At 35.5% G+C, this 17,396-nt stretch overlaps 2 protein-coding genes across 4 annotated transcripts; one reads left to right on the forward strand and one right to left on the reverse strand.

Moving 5' to 3' along the window:
• Positions 1–1,990: 1,990 nt before the first annotated feature.
• LOC110704640 lies at positions 1,991–4,438 on the reverse strand. Its single transcript, XM_021882456.1, has 2 exons — positions 3,990–4,438; positions 1,991–2,226 (listed from the first exon to the last, which is right to left on the reverse strand). Exon 1 carries the CDS (start codon positions 4,177–4,179, stop codon positions 3,997–3,999), a length of 183 nt encoding a protein of 60 aa, XP_021738148.1. The 5' UTR covers positions 4,180–4,438; the 3' UTR covers positions 1,991–2,226; positions 3,990–3,996.
• Positions 4,439–5,999: 1,561 nt separating this feature from the next.
• LOC110704641 lies at positions 6,000–12,342 on the forward strand. 3 transcript variants are annotated; one of them, XM_021882458.1, is made up of 14 exons: positions 6,000–6,394; positions 6,478–6,538; positions 6,621–6,666; positions 6,739–6,789; positions 7,100–7,194; positions 7,323–7,394; positions 7,473–7,612; positions 7,973–8,066; positions 8,263–8,324; positions 9,647–9,751; positions 10,290–10,365; positions 10,842–10,954; positions 11,574–11,633; positions 11,734–12,342. In XM_021882458.1, the coding sequence occupies exons 1-14, from the start codon at positions 6,132–6,134 to the stop codon at positions 11,837–11,839; spliced, it is 1,344 nt and encodes a 447-aa protein (XP_021738150.1). In that variant the 5' UTR covers positions 6,000–6,131; the 3' UTR covers positions 11,840–12,342. The 3 variants fall into 3 exon arrangements, with proteins under 3 accessions (XP_021738150.1, XP_021738151.1, XP_021738152.1); XM_021882459.1 differs by having other exon boundaries at positions 6,621–6,660; XM_021882460.1 differs by lacking the exon at positions 6,739–6,789.
• Positions 12,343–17,396: the final 5,054 nt, after the last annotated feature.

Raw genomic sequence — 17,396 nt, forward strand, 5'->3', positions numbered from 1 at the left:
ACATTTTATTTCAATTCAATTCACTTCACTTCACCTCAGTAAATGAGAATAGGGCCGTCCCTTAGGGTGTGCGGCATGCGCAATCGCACAGGGCCCAAAATTGCTTGGGGCCTCAAAGTTTACAATTATATACAAAATTGTTGTACAAATTAAGTGTTATTGTTGTGGGTTAGTGGTAAGTATGGTGATACTAAGTTTTGTAGATACGCGGTTCGAGCCTTGCTTATGTACTTTTTTTTTTATTTTTAAATTTTTTTTTTAACTTTTCTCAATTTTAATTTTAATTTTAATTTTAATTTTAATTTTAATTTTAATTTTAACGATTTTCAAATACTTTGTCTGTGCTTTACTTTTCATTTTTTTTTAAATTCCATTCCTATATTTTGGAAGATTGTAACAATATTTATATTTTTATCCCCAATAATGGTCCCTTGACTCAATTTCATTTTTAGAAAATATTACCATTCTCTCTCCTCTTTACAATAACCCATAAATGCTTTTATAACTTATTTTTATTTTTGCTTTTCAACATATTTTAATCTCTTCAATAGTATTACAAAAACTACATATATTTCTTTATTCTAAACCTTTTCAACAAATAAATCATAGCGGAGCTTTTAATAAAAAAAATGCAATATTATTATACGTTACTAAAAAAAACAAGGGGGGGGGGGGCAATTGTATTTCAATTGCACAAAGCCTCCATAATAGTTTAGACGGCCCTGAATGAGAACAGACCCTAAGTCCCAATGACGGAGTAAGTTGAGCTACGGTTGTGAAATGTGGAAAGTGACTTTAAGGCATGTACTCTTTAGTTTTAAGTGTAATGGGTATATATTATATAGACATGTACTTTGAAAAAAAGAACTTTGTACTACTTTCAAAATATACAAGGGCCAATGAAATAATAATACTCTGTATTACTACTTACTAGTGATAGTAATGGGAGCGAAATAATACGGAGTATTACGTATAAAGTGCAACCATTAAACTGAAACAGATGGGGTTGTAGAGAACAAAGAACATATCATATGAAATTATGAGTGTACGACTATACATATTAACATATTCATTCATACATATACTAAAGTCTAAACCAACTGTTGTAAAAATACCTCTTGATTCCATGAACAATATTAGCAAGTCCTTAGAACAATTCGATCACCATACTCGAATCAAAAACTTGTCCTCCTTCGTTTGTGATGTGCTTGGTACCCACTGCCTTAGAAGCAAAATACGTCACTACCAGTATAGGTTTTCCAGTGACGCACACCCCCAAAGTTTTAGACAACGACCTTTGCAATTCGTGTACCCGAATCAAAGGTTGGAATTGTTCAAGAACTGTTCAGATATCAAAAGGGTAGGTTTGTGTTTAACTGTTTATGTGTTCAGGGTTCAATACTGTATTACTACGTATTAAACTTAGAAAGAAGAAGACAATACTTGTATTTATATGTATCCCAAGAATAGAAGACAAATAAACAAACCCACTCAAGCAAATTAGGTGGGTCCGGTCGGCCAACAGCCCACCCGGTTGGCCGCGAGTATTCCTTGGAAAATCTCCAACGAGTCAGATTGTCAGGCTTAGCAATTATCCGATTGCATTACCATTACCATTTCCAACACCAACTACTTTTCTCTAAACATTTCCTTCTTCTACTGTTATACCGGTTGAGACTTTAAATAAATGATACGTAGTATCTTATTCAAGTGGGCTGAAATTTAGTTTATATCGATTGTAATGCACTTTTTCAACTCGCCAGCAATAAGGAGTACGTATATCGGTTTGACGTGTTGTATCTGGGTGTAGAACTGATTCTAGATGGTACGAATAGTGTCTGGATAAGAGTAGGAAGATGAACTACTGCCAGTACTTATAGGCGTATAGTCATTTGTGAAGAAAAGATATACGAGTACTTAAGAATATGAAGCTATAGACCAAAAATAACTAGAGAGTACAATGTAACGCATACTTTGAGAATTCATAATGTAAAAACAATAAATACTGTATTGATATTATTGATCAAGGATTCTGCAAGACTGCAACATTACAATCTTTGAATGTTCTCATACATGTGCCACAAAGCCACAAAAACAAATATGGAGTAACAGCTCAACAATGATCAAGGAGTACTTATATTCTGTAAACGAAAGCTTTAAATAGGAGCAAGAATCATGTAGTAACTGTTTCAAGCAGCTGCAGTTCTGGCTGGCCTTTACATGTCCCTGTTTCGGAATGACATTGATAATCAGAGGTCCGGCATCTCGTTTCACTTAGATAATTCACTCTTTACATGTCCCTCAAACCCAAATTAGTGATGTAATTTAATGTGGTGAAGACAACTACATTCAGAAGGGGAGGTGTTGTGATCAACTCTAGCAGGGTCTACTATCAAGTTTTGAATCAATGATAGCACACTGATTATGCTAGTAGACTCTGCTAGAGTTGATCACAACAATTTTTTTTTTTTTAAAAGGCAACACATCTGGGCTAGTTATCAAACCGTTTTGGACAAGAGTTGGTCTTTTCTGTATAACAGAAGACATTGTTTGCTATGCCACTACCCAATATCTATTTGCTGTAAAGCTCATGGCATCAGTATTACAGTCAGATATATGCAAAAATACTAGGGTAAACACAGTGGTCAGTACCCAGTAAATCAGTAGTATCATGCATCTCCTAGCAGACATGAGCACAAGGCCATACCCAAGACATCAACAAATAAACACTCTCCGGCAGTCCAGCAACACACAAAACATAGTCGATTAATGTAACAATGTCAACTCTTTCAAGGACACAATATAAAATTATAAAGTAGAATGGGACATAAGCTCCCAGCTAACAGCGAAACAAGGTTTAAATTTACACAGTACTAAAACCAACACTGACCATTTTCCCTTCAAATCTCTCTAAATTCGGAGGCACGGTGTTTACCGGAAGGGAAAATCCCCTTCCTCCCTTCAACCCTTGTCCAAACAAGATCTCCCTTTCGGCCTTTCCCAATTTTCCCTCTACTTCCATGTCCTCTCATCCAAACCAAGTGTGAGGCATTTTGGCACTTACTTCACCCTAGGGCCTCCTGCCTTGACAGGGTAATAAACAATGCATGTAACCTCAGCTTGGAAGGGAGTTATGTATTTATGTTTTAGGTAAGCATTGGCGAAGGAGAATGGTAGGCCTGATCCTCTGGAATTTGGATCAGGTCATAGCGCTGGACCAGTAATCTGTAATAAGCAATTCCAGGGAGTTCATTCCAACATCCACCAATACAGTACCCTTGGACTTGAGTCAAATTCAGGTATACAGCTTCCTTCCCACCAATCCACCAAGAGCAGTCTCTGTGACAGTTGCACTCCACTGTCGAACCTAAGTAGTATTGTGCTATGCGTATCTGATTTATGTACATGTCCTGTGAATTCTAAGTGTATAAAGTAACAATCGAAAGAGGTGTAACAGTTAATCTTCCAATCATAAGATTCAGTCTGATTTAATTTTGCTAGCTTTCCATGTATAAGCTACATCCTCTTCGGATTACCTATATGAGTCGATAGTCCCAACTTTCAGGCCATTGGAAGTGCTTGTAAAATTTTAAAACACAGCACATTCGACAGCCATTAGTCCATTAATATTGTAAATGGGGCTATAATACATGTAACATAGGTATACAATGGACTTGGAAGTTTCAGTATTCTATAAATCTATAATCCCTTGAAACCCATCAATTAATCAGTAGTGATGGACACGACTATATCAAATTAGAGTGTTGGCAAACTTAATCAATCAGAAATGTGAAGCGTTAACACGATTAAGATTTAAAAATGCGCCACATTGAACACATAAAACCAAAACTATCAATCTTGAAAATCCAGAAAGATAAATCAAGAGTTGGTATAATTAATCAAAGGGAAAAACCATAAATGATGTCCAAGTAGTTTACAGTGAAATAAAATAAATAAAAAAAAAAAAGGAAAAAGAGAAGAAAAATTACAGGTAAATTAGTGATCGTCCTCTTCCCCGCGCTTCTTGGGTTTGCGATAAGTTTGCTCAAGGTGGTTGAACATAGCCATACCAGTATCAGCAAGCTTCCTCATGTTGGGGACGTTGTAATTTTGAGCCACATAAACGCCGAATACTGTTCCCACTATGAATGACAAGCTTGATCTTATGATACCAGCCATCTGTATCTAATTTAGGGTTTACAAAACCAGTGGGATTTCAATTTCCGAACAAAAATTAGATTTGAGAAAGATGTGAAATTGGTATGGGGTTTAAGTAATACTCGTAGAAGCAATGACCCCTCACCCAAGCAAGAGCAATTTATTTAGTTTTCCCTCTTCCTGCTGCCGGTGAATGGTGAATGGTGAATGGTGATGATATGACCCCTCCTCCAAGACTCCTTCACGCGCCCCCGCCCCTTCTTACTTGTTTCTTTTTCACTTCTGAAATTGTCAACCCCAACACTAACTTTGACTTTGTAAGTAAATGGTTACCTAAGGCCTGGTTTGGTTTAACTTATTTTTACGAGGAAACCAACATTTCGGCTTGTTTGACATTATTTTTTGTTTTGAGTTTTCAGTTTTTTTGAAAACAAAAAATCAAAAACAAGAAACAAGAAAAAAGTGTTTTCACTTTTCTGTTGTCAATTTTTAAAATTAGCATGATATTAATAAGTTTGACTAATTTTTTATTCATTATATGACATATATCATACACTTTTAAAATACAAAAAATCAAAAAACTGAAAACCGCAACAATGCCAAACGAACCCTTGAGTTTATCTATTCTCAAAACTTTATGTATTGATTTCTGCGCCACTTTAAGATTTCACTTTTATTATTTAAAAAGTAAAAGAAAAATTATTTATTGTGAGAGGGGATATGTTTACGGATTTACCTTACACAACTTGAATTCCCCCAAATTTAGAAAAAAAAAAGTTCAAATTAGATCAATGTTTTATTTTAAGATAATTTTAAATTGTACTACCTTCATTTTTTAGCTGACATATTTTGACTTTACTACTGTTTACATACTCCTCCTTGATCGTGTTCGCTTCTCTGCCACCTTTTGCTTACTTTTCCAACTCAAACCTTATGCGTAGCCATTGAGATTAGTTATACGAATATATGGATCGGTTTTGGAGAAGAAAATCCAAGTTTTTCTCTCATATATAAATTTGTAAATATATCTCCCCTGTCCCTTTATTAGAATAACTCCAATGATTATAGTTAGGGACTTGCTTGCAACTTTTAAAAGCTTTAAGCTACTAACTTGACTATTGGAGCTAAAAATTACAATTACCTTGGCAAGCTAATTTACTTGAGAAAAAAGTTTTCAAAATTGTAGAAGATTAATATATTAAAAAATTAAATTTTAAAGCTAATTGAGAAAGTCAAGCTTATTTAATTAGCAAGCTAATAGCTAACCATTGGGATATAAAATAGCTAAAAAGAAAGTTAGCATAAAATCATACTAATTTAACAATTAGTTTACCATGAAAAGCCTAATTCTAATACTCCGTATTTGTTCTCATATTATAAAGATAAATAGACTTCTAATTTAAGGATGGAGAAAGTAATATAATATTTAAAGTGCGTGCCACAATAAAATAATGTCAAGTGTCCATTCGGTGATTACTTTAGTATATAGTATATGGATGGATAGTTTTTTGCCTGAGGAACGCTCAAATATTCATAACAAGAAAAAAAAAATATATTTACATATTACTATAAATTTGTATTTGTTTACAGATTTTGTATACATTTAATATTTTATTTATTTAAATTTGTTATTATTCTACTCTGTATTATTTAGGATGTATAACTTTATTTATTTATTTTTTATCAATTATCTTATTTTTTAAAGGAAAAAATTAAATAAAAATAAAAGATTTCTGGCGGAAATTTTTTAAATGCGGACACAACACATGTATTTTTATTTTTGTAATTACTTTGGTGATTAATTTAGTAACCTATATAGTATAGTATTGATGAAGTAATGCTGAATATGCCCTAAATTTGGATGAAATGGGTCTATTGTTTGACCTCATTTCCTTTCCTAAGGTTGTTGGAAATTGGAGATGAGGGCATGAGAGTAAAAGAAGGGTAGAGATAGAAGTAGAGTGAAGGGAAAGATGTCGAATCGGTCGAATTTGTACAAGAACCCTTCATTTGCTTACAAAAGAGCTTACAGCCTCTCCTCCATTCTTCAGAATCTTCATGCTTACAATGCCGTCACCGGTGCTGGTAATGCTACGCCGTCTAACGATTCGCCGGCACCCGCTGTCAATCCTAAACGACGTCGTCAGCGATCCACCAATCCACGCCAATCCCAAATTGAAGTCGATGATGATATTGACGGCCCTATGTCTCACCAGGATTACATCCACTTACGAAGGTCTACTTTGATTTCAATGAATACGGTGTTGTTCTATGTTTCATCCTCGAATTCAATTTCAATTACAATTAATTATTTGACAGGCAAGAAGCTGCTGCTTCTTCTTCTCATGGGTATCAGGAATTAACCCCAGATGATATTCTGGTAATTCATTCTTCTTCTTCTTCTCAGAGATTAACCCCAGAAAATAATTGTATTTTGATATTACGTTAATGTACATTGACAGGGTTCATCTGCTTCTGCTTTACAATTGGTGGATTACACAAGTGACAGTCAGTCTGCTTTAATTGTATTTTTTCTGTTATTCATAACTTGTAATTAATCTATTTTCTCTTTTGCATCAGCTGATGATTGTCCTTCAATATCAAAACAACCATCAGGACACCCAAATTTAGGTGTTTTTTCCTTCACTTTTGCCCCAGATGCTCCTTTTCTTTTTTACGCATCGAAATAGAGAAGTGAGGAACAACAAGGAAAATGTGGCACACCTTTTTACAAAACGAGTTTAGTTTTCCTACTCTAAAAAGTAGCTATCCACCTAAAACAAACGGAGCCTAAGAGTTTAGACTTTAGAGGCATGATTATCTACCTGACTAGCATTTCATTAAGTTTAGAATGCCTGTTCGCTGTTCTGGTATTCTTGTGTCATGAGGTTTTCTTAACTGCATTTTCTCACCTACTAACGGATTCCTAATCGAATTTTAGATCATACAAAAAGTAGAAGTGAGCAGCGATTTCCTCTACCTGGTGAACCTGTCTGTGTTATTTGTGGTAGATATGGGGAGTACATTTGTGATGAGGTATGATGTAGATTGTAGAATTTTGACCACGACTTCATGTTTTTTCTGCATCCTGAATCTTATTTACACCTTTTTCACGGCTTTCCTTTCACTCATTGGCTTATTTGGGGTGTATTGTTTTTTGGCAGACCGATGATGACATTTGTAGCATGGATTGCAAGGCTGTGCTGTTAAAGCAAAAGCATGATGGCCCTCCTGAGGTAGCAGCCCATCTATTCTTTGAGTTAGGCTCTGACAAATTTGAAGAAATCGTCTTAACAGAAATCTGATTTATGCAGGGTGTTGTTAACAGTGAAGTGATTTTGTCTACATATGAACCCCAAGGATCATTATTACGATCTGAATTACAAGAAGATACTTGGGACTTTGATCGCAATAGATGGGCTACAAAGAGATCTTGCTTATCGACTTATGAATGGTAAAGTTCTTCAATTATGTAGAATATCTTAACTTTTTCACAAAGTCTTTTAGCATGGCCTGTTTAGTGTCAAAAATGTTTTTTTTTTTTTAAAAAAAGAACCTTTCATTAGAGTACCAATTAATTTTATGCCTTGATAAAGTGACAAGCAATGATGCCGGTGATGGAAAAATCTGATACTAGTCTCCTTGTGAAATTATGACTTTCCTGCTTCGTGCCTTTGAATTTGCTATCATGACTCATGATGTTATGATAAATGATGCTCCCTCTAGGTCATGAAACTTGTGATCTTGTAGATCATCATGTCTTCTGTTTCTGCTTCTTACATAGTTTGTCTTGACTCTCTACTATTTTTTGTAGCTGGAAGTGTAATAAACCTGGTCATCTTGCTGAAGATTGTTTAGTATCCAAACCTTGCCTCCAACCTTTAAATTTGACTCGAATCTGCAGTCAGGTGCTCTTTATGCTGCCACTCTTTCTTTGTTCCCCTCTCTCTCTCTCTCTCTCTCTCTCTCTCTCTCTCTCTCTCTCTCTCCCCTTCTTTGGCTTTGTTCAATCTTTGTTTGATAGCATGTATCTCAGGACTTTTATGCATGCTACATCATTTTACCATTTTATGTGCCTTAAACTCCTCTTCCTACAATATGTAGGGTGCAGTTAAGCCGAAGAGACCTGTGTTCATATCCGCAAAACTTCGTGAATTGTACAGAAGGTTTGTGTCTGCTGTTATAAAAGAATTTTTCTGTGTTATCTCTATAGGAAATTTTCCTGTACAGAAGGTTTGCTTTTTTTATTTTTTTAATTTTTTTTTGTTGCTGATATTGTGGTTGATTGTGATTTAATATAATGTTGATCAACGTCATCAAACAATTAGTCAATTAGTGTTTTAGTGAAGCCTGTGAAGGTGCGAGATGACTAATGCCCTTTAAATTCCCTTGCATACCTCATATCAAATCAATGAAGAATTTTACATGAAGTGTCATGCTTCTTTTTCATGCTTTTTTTCCACTTTATTTTTTTTGGGACTGTGGGGGGGGGGGGGGGGGGGGAGGGGGGGATGTTAACATCTAAAACGAAATATAACTGTTTCACCTCCCCTTGTCTTAATCGCATGGGCAGGTTTTGATTTTTGACCCTGTTAAATACTTAAATAATAAATGAAAAATTCTTTGCCACCTCTTAACTTCATAAGAGATTATTCTTTGCATAATAGATGCAACATTTGTCTTTTCATGGTCTTCAATGAACTAGTTTGACCATAAATATCTTTAATTATGCATTGATAAAATTATGATCAAATTATTATAATGGTTCATCGAAAGAGAAATAGTGCAACTATTTAGTAAAGCAAGTAATAGGTAGTAAACTTTAGTTGTTGGCACATTTATGGTGTATCTAGTGCTTTTATTATAGATTTGGTGGGCAGCTTTTGGGGATCACTTTGGGCCTTTAGAAAGACGATTGCACTGCCTTCCAATCTGCCAATTTTCCATGCCATGTGTGGCGCTCTCACGATTTGACATGTTGCCGCTTGCCAGTCTTCTGAATGTCGCAGTAATTGGTGGAAGCTCTCTATAAAATTTGGGTCTCACAAAGTTACAATCTATTATTTGCTCAAATTCTTGATCGATGGTAAAGATATGCAGTTTTGTAGCTTTGCAAATCTGATAATAGTAAAGGGGAATGGAGGAGAAAGGGAAGAGAGAGATAATTTATAAAATAACAAGAGATATAATTGAAAATAGAAATTGGAATTCTGAGATTTAGGAGTTCGGTGCTGTGGAGCATTGTAATTTAATAACATACCCTATCATTATGTTTATTTGTAGATACCTGATTGATAAAAGGTGGTAGTCTATAACACGACATGTGAGGAGTGCCCAGTCTCCTCCAACTCTTCATTACTATTACGCTTACGAGAATCTAGAATTAGAGGAGGGTATATAATTGTTTTTTTTTTCTTGTTTATATATACATTTTCTTTTTTCCAATCGTTCCCTTCTACATTAGCTTACTGTCAATATCATGTTTCAGATGCCACCAGATAAACAAGACCTTGGTGAATGCTAAGTGCAATGCATGCTGCAATTCTATCTCCTTGGCGACATGCCTTGATTGCAGTACCATAATTTGTGACAGGTATTCTGGAGCAATTATTATTTTCATTGAGCTCAGTATTAATGATATTTAAATGATTATGTGAAACTTTTATGTGATATGGTAATATGGTACTATTCCCAAAGTTTCTGACCTGCCTGAACCAACTCATCGACTAATGCCTCTTTTGGGTCTGATTCTTGCTGGTCACATCTTCAAGCGATTTCCAAAATTAGAGTGCAATTATTTTTTGTACGCTGTAATTTTTTCGCCTGCTTGTTCTCTATCCCTGTGTTTTATGATATTTTGTGAGTGGTGGATACATCCCTAAGCTAGGAGGGTGCTCATGCACCTACTTAACCATTTATGATTCAGCCTCAAGTTTGAGTCTTCAGGAGCCTATACATGCTCAATAAGCCCCCATTATCATTTAACTTTTCTTTGACATGTTTAAAAAAAAAAATTATATTTGGTGCATCACTTGTTTATTGTCCTAGATCCTTTAATTAAGGCATTATTCTTTAATAGGAATATAGGATCTCTTACTTGCTCTGTCCTCTGACATTAAGAACTTTTGCAGTGCAGGTCATCTCTCTGGGCATATATCAGCTCATCCTGCACATCAACATATATACTCTCATAAACTTGAGCGCTTGGTATGTATTTTGCTTAGAGGATAAAATCTGCTGCTTGTTTTTTACCGCTAATGTGTAGCACTTGTCATTGTGCTGGTTGTTCAGCTTTCGCACTTGTGACAACAGAATAAAAATTAGTTTTCTTGAGACTATGTTTATCCCAGACTATGCCGAATTCTGTCATGCATTACTTTTACACGTCATCTGGGTTCTGCTGGTTGTAGTTTGTCTATAAAGTGAAAGTTACTGTTTCTGCCTCAGTTTATTCATCTTAGTACATGGAGAATTTGTGTACAAAATAGTCTTTCTGCTTGTTGCTTGCATTCAACTTTAGGGGAATGACTGGATCCAACTCACATGAGAGAATAATGTTAAAACATAGTTTTATATGTCAATTCCCAAGTTGTTACAATGCCACTTGCAAGTGACTATTTTATATAGAGTATGTGGTTAAGTTCTGCTGTATTGAGATAAGTCAAGCTTTTACTTCCATATAGGTCAAATGCTCCAAGTCAACTTGTGAAGTGATTGATGTCAGGGATCTTTTAGCTTGCCACTACTGTTTTGACAAGGCATTCAACAAGTTCTATGATATGTATACTGCAACATGGTATGTTCTATTTTCCTTACATTGTTCCTCTGAATTTTAATTCCGATTTGATTGTTACTTTGACACCCTCATTTACCTCAAAAATTGAGTGTCGTATCGAAGACACGACACTCTACTTGGGCACTTCATTTTTAACTAAAAACTAGATATTTTTTTCAACAAAATGGCCGAGTCCGATACTTGGATACTCGTATCTAAGTAGACACTTAATCCGTGTCTGAGTAACATAGCCGGCAATTTCAGTTTGGCTTGAAGTTTTGAGCATTTTTTATCATATAACATGATTGAAAAGGGCATGAGTCCTGTGTCCTGTGTCCAGCAGCTAGTCTGCTATCTAAATGCTTAGTCAATCTCCTTGCCAAAAGTCTGGCATCCAAAAATGTGCATGAATCCAAATTAACTAGAGTAAAAATTTAAAAAGTTAGGATGGATGTGCTGGATTGATGAAAGAGTGAAAATTTCACTCATCCATATCTAGAAGAATTTCAAGCACTGCCTATGCATGTCACAGCTTTATGGTTAACAGCTAAGAGACTTAGTTGAATATCGCATTGAACTTTTTGAGATTGGTTTAATCTGTTGGCCCAACATGTAGTGATTAGCTCCTTGTCAAGTACAGGAAAGGAGGTGGGCTTGCAATGGTCTGGGGATCCATTTGCTGCGAGGATCATTTTGAATGGTTAGTATTCTGTGCTTCCTGTGTAGCTGCATTCAGATTCTGTCATTTGAATGAATCTCTTCATGAATATATCAAACTAACTCCTGATTTATCGATTCAGGCATAGGATGAATTGCTTGAATGCAGATGCAGAAGATGGAGCATACATCTTCCGGCGAAGTGCTGGAAGAGGAAAGAATGAGCAAATTAGCAACTTCATATTTTAGTAGGGTCAATCTCCACCAACATTCAGTCGTGCAGTCACTTTGCAAGGTACAGTGGTTGGTGCACCAACTAAGTTCATGGAGCCTGAGATACCAGGGATAAGATCGAGGTCTAGGAGGGAATATGCAGGTTTCCATCTATGAATCATAGAATTGCTACATAATTTCAACTCTAGTCATATACTGGGCATTGGTCCAGAGTTTTCCTTTCAAAATCTTTTTGTGGTCTCCAGAGTCGAGACAACCCTGGGTGATCATGGAATATTGGAAAAAGATCTGGTCAACTTCCTGAAATCTGCTTGTTTGCCACTGAGTTGTGCAAATGTATTATGCAGTGTATCAGAAATTATTGGACTGTAGCAGATAATGTTTGTTGTAAATATGTTTTACCTCTGTTTCCTCTTATAGCCCTTGATTAGACATCCATGTTTTTGGATCGTCATCTGTGAACATTGTACTCCATATATCCTGTGTTCTTGGTTTTATTAATAATAGTAATATTATTATGTCTGTTTGCATTTATAAAGCAATTTATTGAAATCCAATGTTTTAGAATAGAAACAAAAATTAGTTCTGGCCTCATTAACCGGAGAATTCCTTGAAAAAGGGAAATATAAAAAGTAAAGGTCTATTTAAAGAAGTATGATTGTATATAAATGTAAGGAACTATGTAAAATTAGATTACATATAGGCCCTGTTTGTTTGGTTTAATGTAAAATATTTTCAATGGAAAATTAGTTTTCATGGAAAACATATTTTCAAGGAAAAACACAATTGCAAATTAGTTTTTCTTTGTTTGGTTGCATACAAGAAAAGTCCAAGAAAAATACAAAATAAGAGTGAAAATGTAAGGATGAATGAGAGGGAAGTAAAAAAAGAGGTAAGAAGGAGAGAGGAAAATGTGGCTTCCCTTGTTTTTAGAAGGAAAATGTTTTCCATCATTAAGGATGGAATTTTCCACCCTTGAAAAATTGTTTTCCACTCCTTAATAAACCAAACAAAGGAAAATGAGAAAAAAAATGGAAAAATTCATTTTCCATGAAAACCTTTTACATCAAACCAAATAGGGTCATATTGTTGAATGTGATGCAATTATGGCATTAAATTAGTTAATAGTCAATGAATAAGATAAGCTTAGATTGGTCGATATCTAATTAAATAATGCAGTCGTTGAACAACAGAAGGTACCAAATGTCCAACAACTGCGAAAGTAATACAGGAAAACAATGACACAAATAAGTAGAGCCAAAAACTGCAGTGAGTACAAGGTTTATGAATCCAACCCTTTACAGTCAGAACGTCGTCTTCATGGGGTTGTTTCGTGCATGTTAGTTAGTCTACCTTACCTTAATTACCCACTTTTTTTGTAGGTTTATATTAACCCTTTACGCCAAAGATATCCATCAATTACAACTTTTATTTGTTATTCCAATCATCCTTTATATCTCCACAAAATTGGCCTCACCGAAAATTTCTTTAAAAACGTGGGAAAGAAGCAAGGAAAGTCCCAACACTCATGAAATAGATAGGATTACACGAAATATAATCCTTCTAGGAATAGGAGTTTAACCAACAAACTCGTTATTATTCCTCGTCTATATTTGTCATTCGTATCACGGTATCAGATTACTTAGCTTTAGGATCTCAAGTATGGAAACAAAGCAATTATACCTGAAGATAGCTGATGTTGATATGGAAAACCAAGGGAGTAACAATGAGCCTTTGCTTCTGTCACCGCCTCGCCATAGGAAAGGAATTCGTACAGGGGTGGTTATTTTCTGTTTGTTGGCTGTTGCATTTTTTATCACCTATTGTTGTCCTCTCTTCCAAATTTACAAAGCTCATCATCACTCGCTTGATTACTCTCAAGCTGATTCTTTCTATGCCTCTAACGATCCTCCATATCCATATTATGATGATGATTATAATTATGACAGCAACAGCGGGAGCAGCAGCAGCAGCAACAACAGCAACGAAAAACAACAGCAGCAGCAGCAGCAGCAGCAACACATATATGTCGAGGCTCCTACCGCTTCACCAACAGGTCAACAACACATATATTATGCTTGGAACGACTTGAGCCACACCAATAGACGTCTAAGAATCAGGAGACTATGACGATGCTAAATCAAGCTTAAGATTCATGAGATTATAACTCGATTTAGAGAAGACTTAGCTTCATGTCATTACGGATTAAAACTTTGGGATAACTCCCTCCTTACTTCATTTATATTGTTTTATAAGTATGTCATTGAAGTGGATGGTATCAATTATATTGTTATGACAGTAAAATAATAATACGCAGTATAATGTGATTCCATCCTTTATTTTTTATTTTTTATTTTTTATTTTTTTTATTTTGGAGGTATTTGACAACAAAGCTAATCCAGGCCACTTAGTATAATGTGATTCAGGTCGGGTTTGGGTTGGATCATGCTTGAGTCGGGTCACGTTGGGTCATACTTCTTATCGGGTTTGGGTCGAGTTAATAACAAGTCGGGTTATATTTGGGTCGGGTGAACAATAGGTCAGATTTAATTCGGGTTTTCACGGGTTAGGGTAATTCTTGGGTTCGAGTCGGATTCGGTTCAAGTCAATAATTTGCGGGTTAAAATCAGGTCGGGTCATTCTCGGGTTTGAGTCGGGTTGGGTTCAAGTAAATAATTTGCGGATCATAATCAGGCAGGGTCATTTTCAAGTCGGGTCATTCTCTGGTTCAAGTCGGGTTCGGTTCAAGTTAATAATTTGCGGGTTATAATCATTTTGGGTCATTTCCAAGTCGGGTCATTCTCGGATTCAAGTCGAGTTATGTTCAAGTCAATAATTTGTAGGTTACAATCAGGTGGGATCATTTCCAAGTAAAGTCATATTCGAGTTCTATTAACTATAAATAGATAATTATCATTTTTATCAAGCTAATTATTTCCTTTGGCTATAATATATATGTCAATATACTAGAGAACTATAGTTTATAATTTAGGAAGATAATTATCTCCTTTGACCATACAACAAATATATACTATATATTTAACTCTTAAATTTGAGGATGATGCTCTTTTCTTTTGCTGGCCTGGACCGACTTGGTCTCCCAAGACAAAATGCTTTGATCAACAATAATAAGGTGGTCTAAATTGCATTTAAGGTAATTTGAAATCGGGACAGGAACAATTTGGGTTGAATTTAGGTCGGGTCAATAACAAGTCGTGTTAATTTCAATTCGGGTTAGTAACAGATTAGGTTGAATTTTTGTGTTGGGTAAGTAATAGGTTTGGTAAAATTCGGGTCGGGTTAATAACAAGTCAGGTTGAATTTGGGTCAGGTCAATAACAAGTCGGGTTTGTAACAGGTTAGGAACAGGTCGAGTTGAATTCAGGTCAGGTTCGTAACAAGTCGGGTTAAATTCGGGTTTTGACGGGTTAAAATGGGTTTTGGTCAATTTTGGTTCAAGTAGGGTGCAGCGCAAGTTAATTAAATTGGTCATTGTAAACCGGTAAATCGTTGCAACTTGCAAGTTGTAAACCGGTAAATTGGCCGTTTAAAAGCAAATTGAACGGTTTCACACACCCAATTGGTCTTTCGGAGGATATTAGGGACCATGGTAAACATTTTGGCAATTTTTATATTCGGGCGAAAAAAAAGTCAAAAAATTCAAAAATTGAAGGCTAATATCCACATTTTATGAGAAATTTTGGAGGTTTCAGGGCCCAGTGTCGAAAAGTCTTGAAATTGTATGGGATACATCTCGGGGTCATATAATGCCATTTGGAACCATATATGATCATTATTTGTTGTCATAAATGTTCGTGGTATGCTTGAATTAATGAAATCGGTGCAAGTTGTAAACCGGTAAATCGGTCGTTTAAAGGCAAATTGGACGGTTCCACCCACCCATTTGGACTCCCGGAGGGTATAAGAGACTATAGTAAACATTTCGGAAATTTTTATTTTCGGGCGAAAAAAATTAAAAAATTTCAAAATTGAAGACTAATATCCACACTTTTTGAGAAATTTTTGAGGTTTCAGGGCCCGGTGTCAAAAAGTCTTGAAATTTTAGGAAATACATCTCGGGGTCATATGATGATATTTGGAACCATATATGATCATAATTTGTTATTATAAATGTTCGTGGTAGCCTTGAGTTAATGAAATCGGTGCAAGTTTTAAACCGGTAAATTAGTCGTATAAAGGCAAGTTGGATGGTTCCACCCACCCAATGGGACTTCCGGACGGTATTAGGAACCATGGTAAAACTTTCGGAAATTTTTATTTTCGGGCGAAAAAAAAGTCAAAAATTTCAAAATTGAAGGCTATTATCCACGCTTTTTGAGAAATTTTGGAGGATTCGGGGCCCGGTGTTGAAAAGTCTTGAAATTCTAAGGGATGCATCTCGGGGTCAATTAATGCCGTTTAAAACCATATATGATCAATATTTGTTGTCACAAATGTATGTTGTAAGCTTGAGTTAATGAAATCGGTGCAAGTTATAAACCGATAAATAGGCCGTTTAAAGGCAAATTGGATGGTTCCACCCACCCAATTGGACTCTCAAAGGATATTAGGGACCATGGTAAAAATTTCGGCAATTATTATTTACAGGAGAAAAAAAGTCTAAAAATTCCAATATTAAGGCTAATATCCACGCTTTTTGAGAAATTTTGTAGGTTTCGAGGCCCGGTATAGAAAAGCCTTGAGATTCTAAGGAATACATCTCGGGGTTATATAATGTCATTTGGAACCATATATGATCATTATTTTTTGTCATAAATGTTCGTGGTAGGCTTGAGTTAATGAAATCGGTGCAAGTTATAAACCAGTAAATTGGCCGTTTAAAGGCAAATTGGATGACCGGAGGGTATTAGGTACCATGATAAAAATTTCGGCAATTTTTATTTTCTGGCGAAAGAAAGTCAAAATTTTCCAAAATTGAAGGCTAACTGTCCTTGCTTTTTGAGAAATTTTGGAGGTTTCGGGGCCCGATATCGCAAAGTCTTGAGAATTTAGGGAATACATCTGGGGGTCATATAATGCCGTTTTGAACTATTTATGATCATTATATGTTGTCATATATGTTAGTGGTAGGCTTGAATTAATGAAATCGGTTTAAGTTATAAACCGGTAAATTGGTCATTTAAAGGCAAATTGGATGGATACACCCAATCAATTAGACTCCCGGAGGCCCGAAGGGTATTAGGGACCATGGTAAAAATTTCGTCAAATTTTATTTTCGAGCGAAAAATAGTAAAAAAATTCCAAACTTGAATGCTTATATCCACGCTTTTTGAGAAGTTTTTAAGGTGGGGTACGGTGTCGAAAAAAATTGAGATTTTAGAGAAGTCATAAATGTTCGTGATAGGCATGAGTTTATGAATCGGTGCAAGTCGTAAATAAGTAAATTGGCTGTTCAAAGGAAAATTGGATGGTTCCACACACCCTTTTGGACCCCCGGAGTGTATTAGTGACCATGGTAAACATTTCGACAAATTTTATTTCCGGGCAAAAAAAAGTAAAAAAATTCCAAAATTAAAGTTCAATATCCACGCTTTTTGAGAAATTTTGGAGG

This window comes from Chenopodium quinoa, unplaced genomic scaffold (assembly GCF_001683475.1).
Source record: "Chenopodium quinoa cultivar QQ74 unplaced genomic scaffold, ASM168347v1, whole genome shotgun sequence".
Taxonomy (NCBI): domain Eukaryota; kingdom Viridiplantae; phylum Streptophyta; class Magnoliopsida; order Caryophyllales; family Amaranthaceae; genus Chenopodium; species Chenopodium quinoa.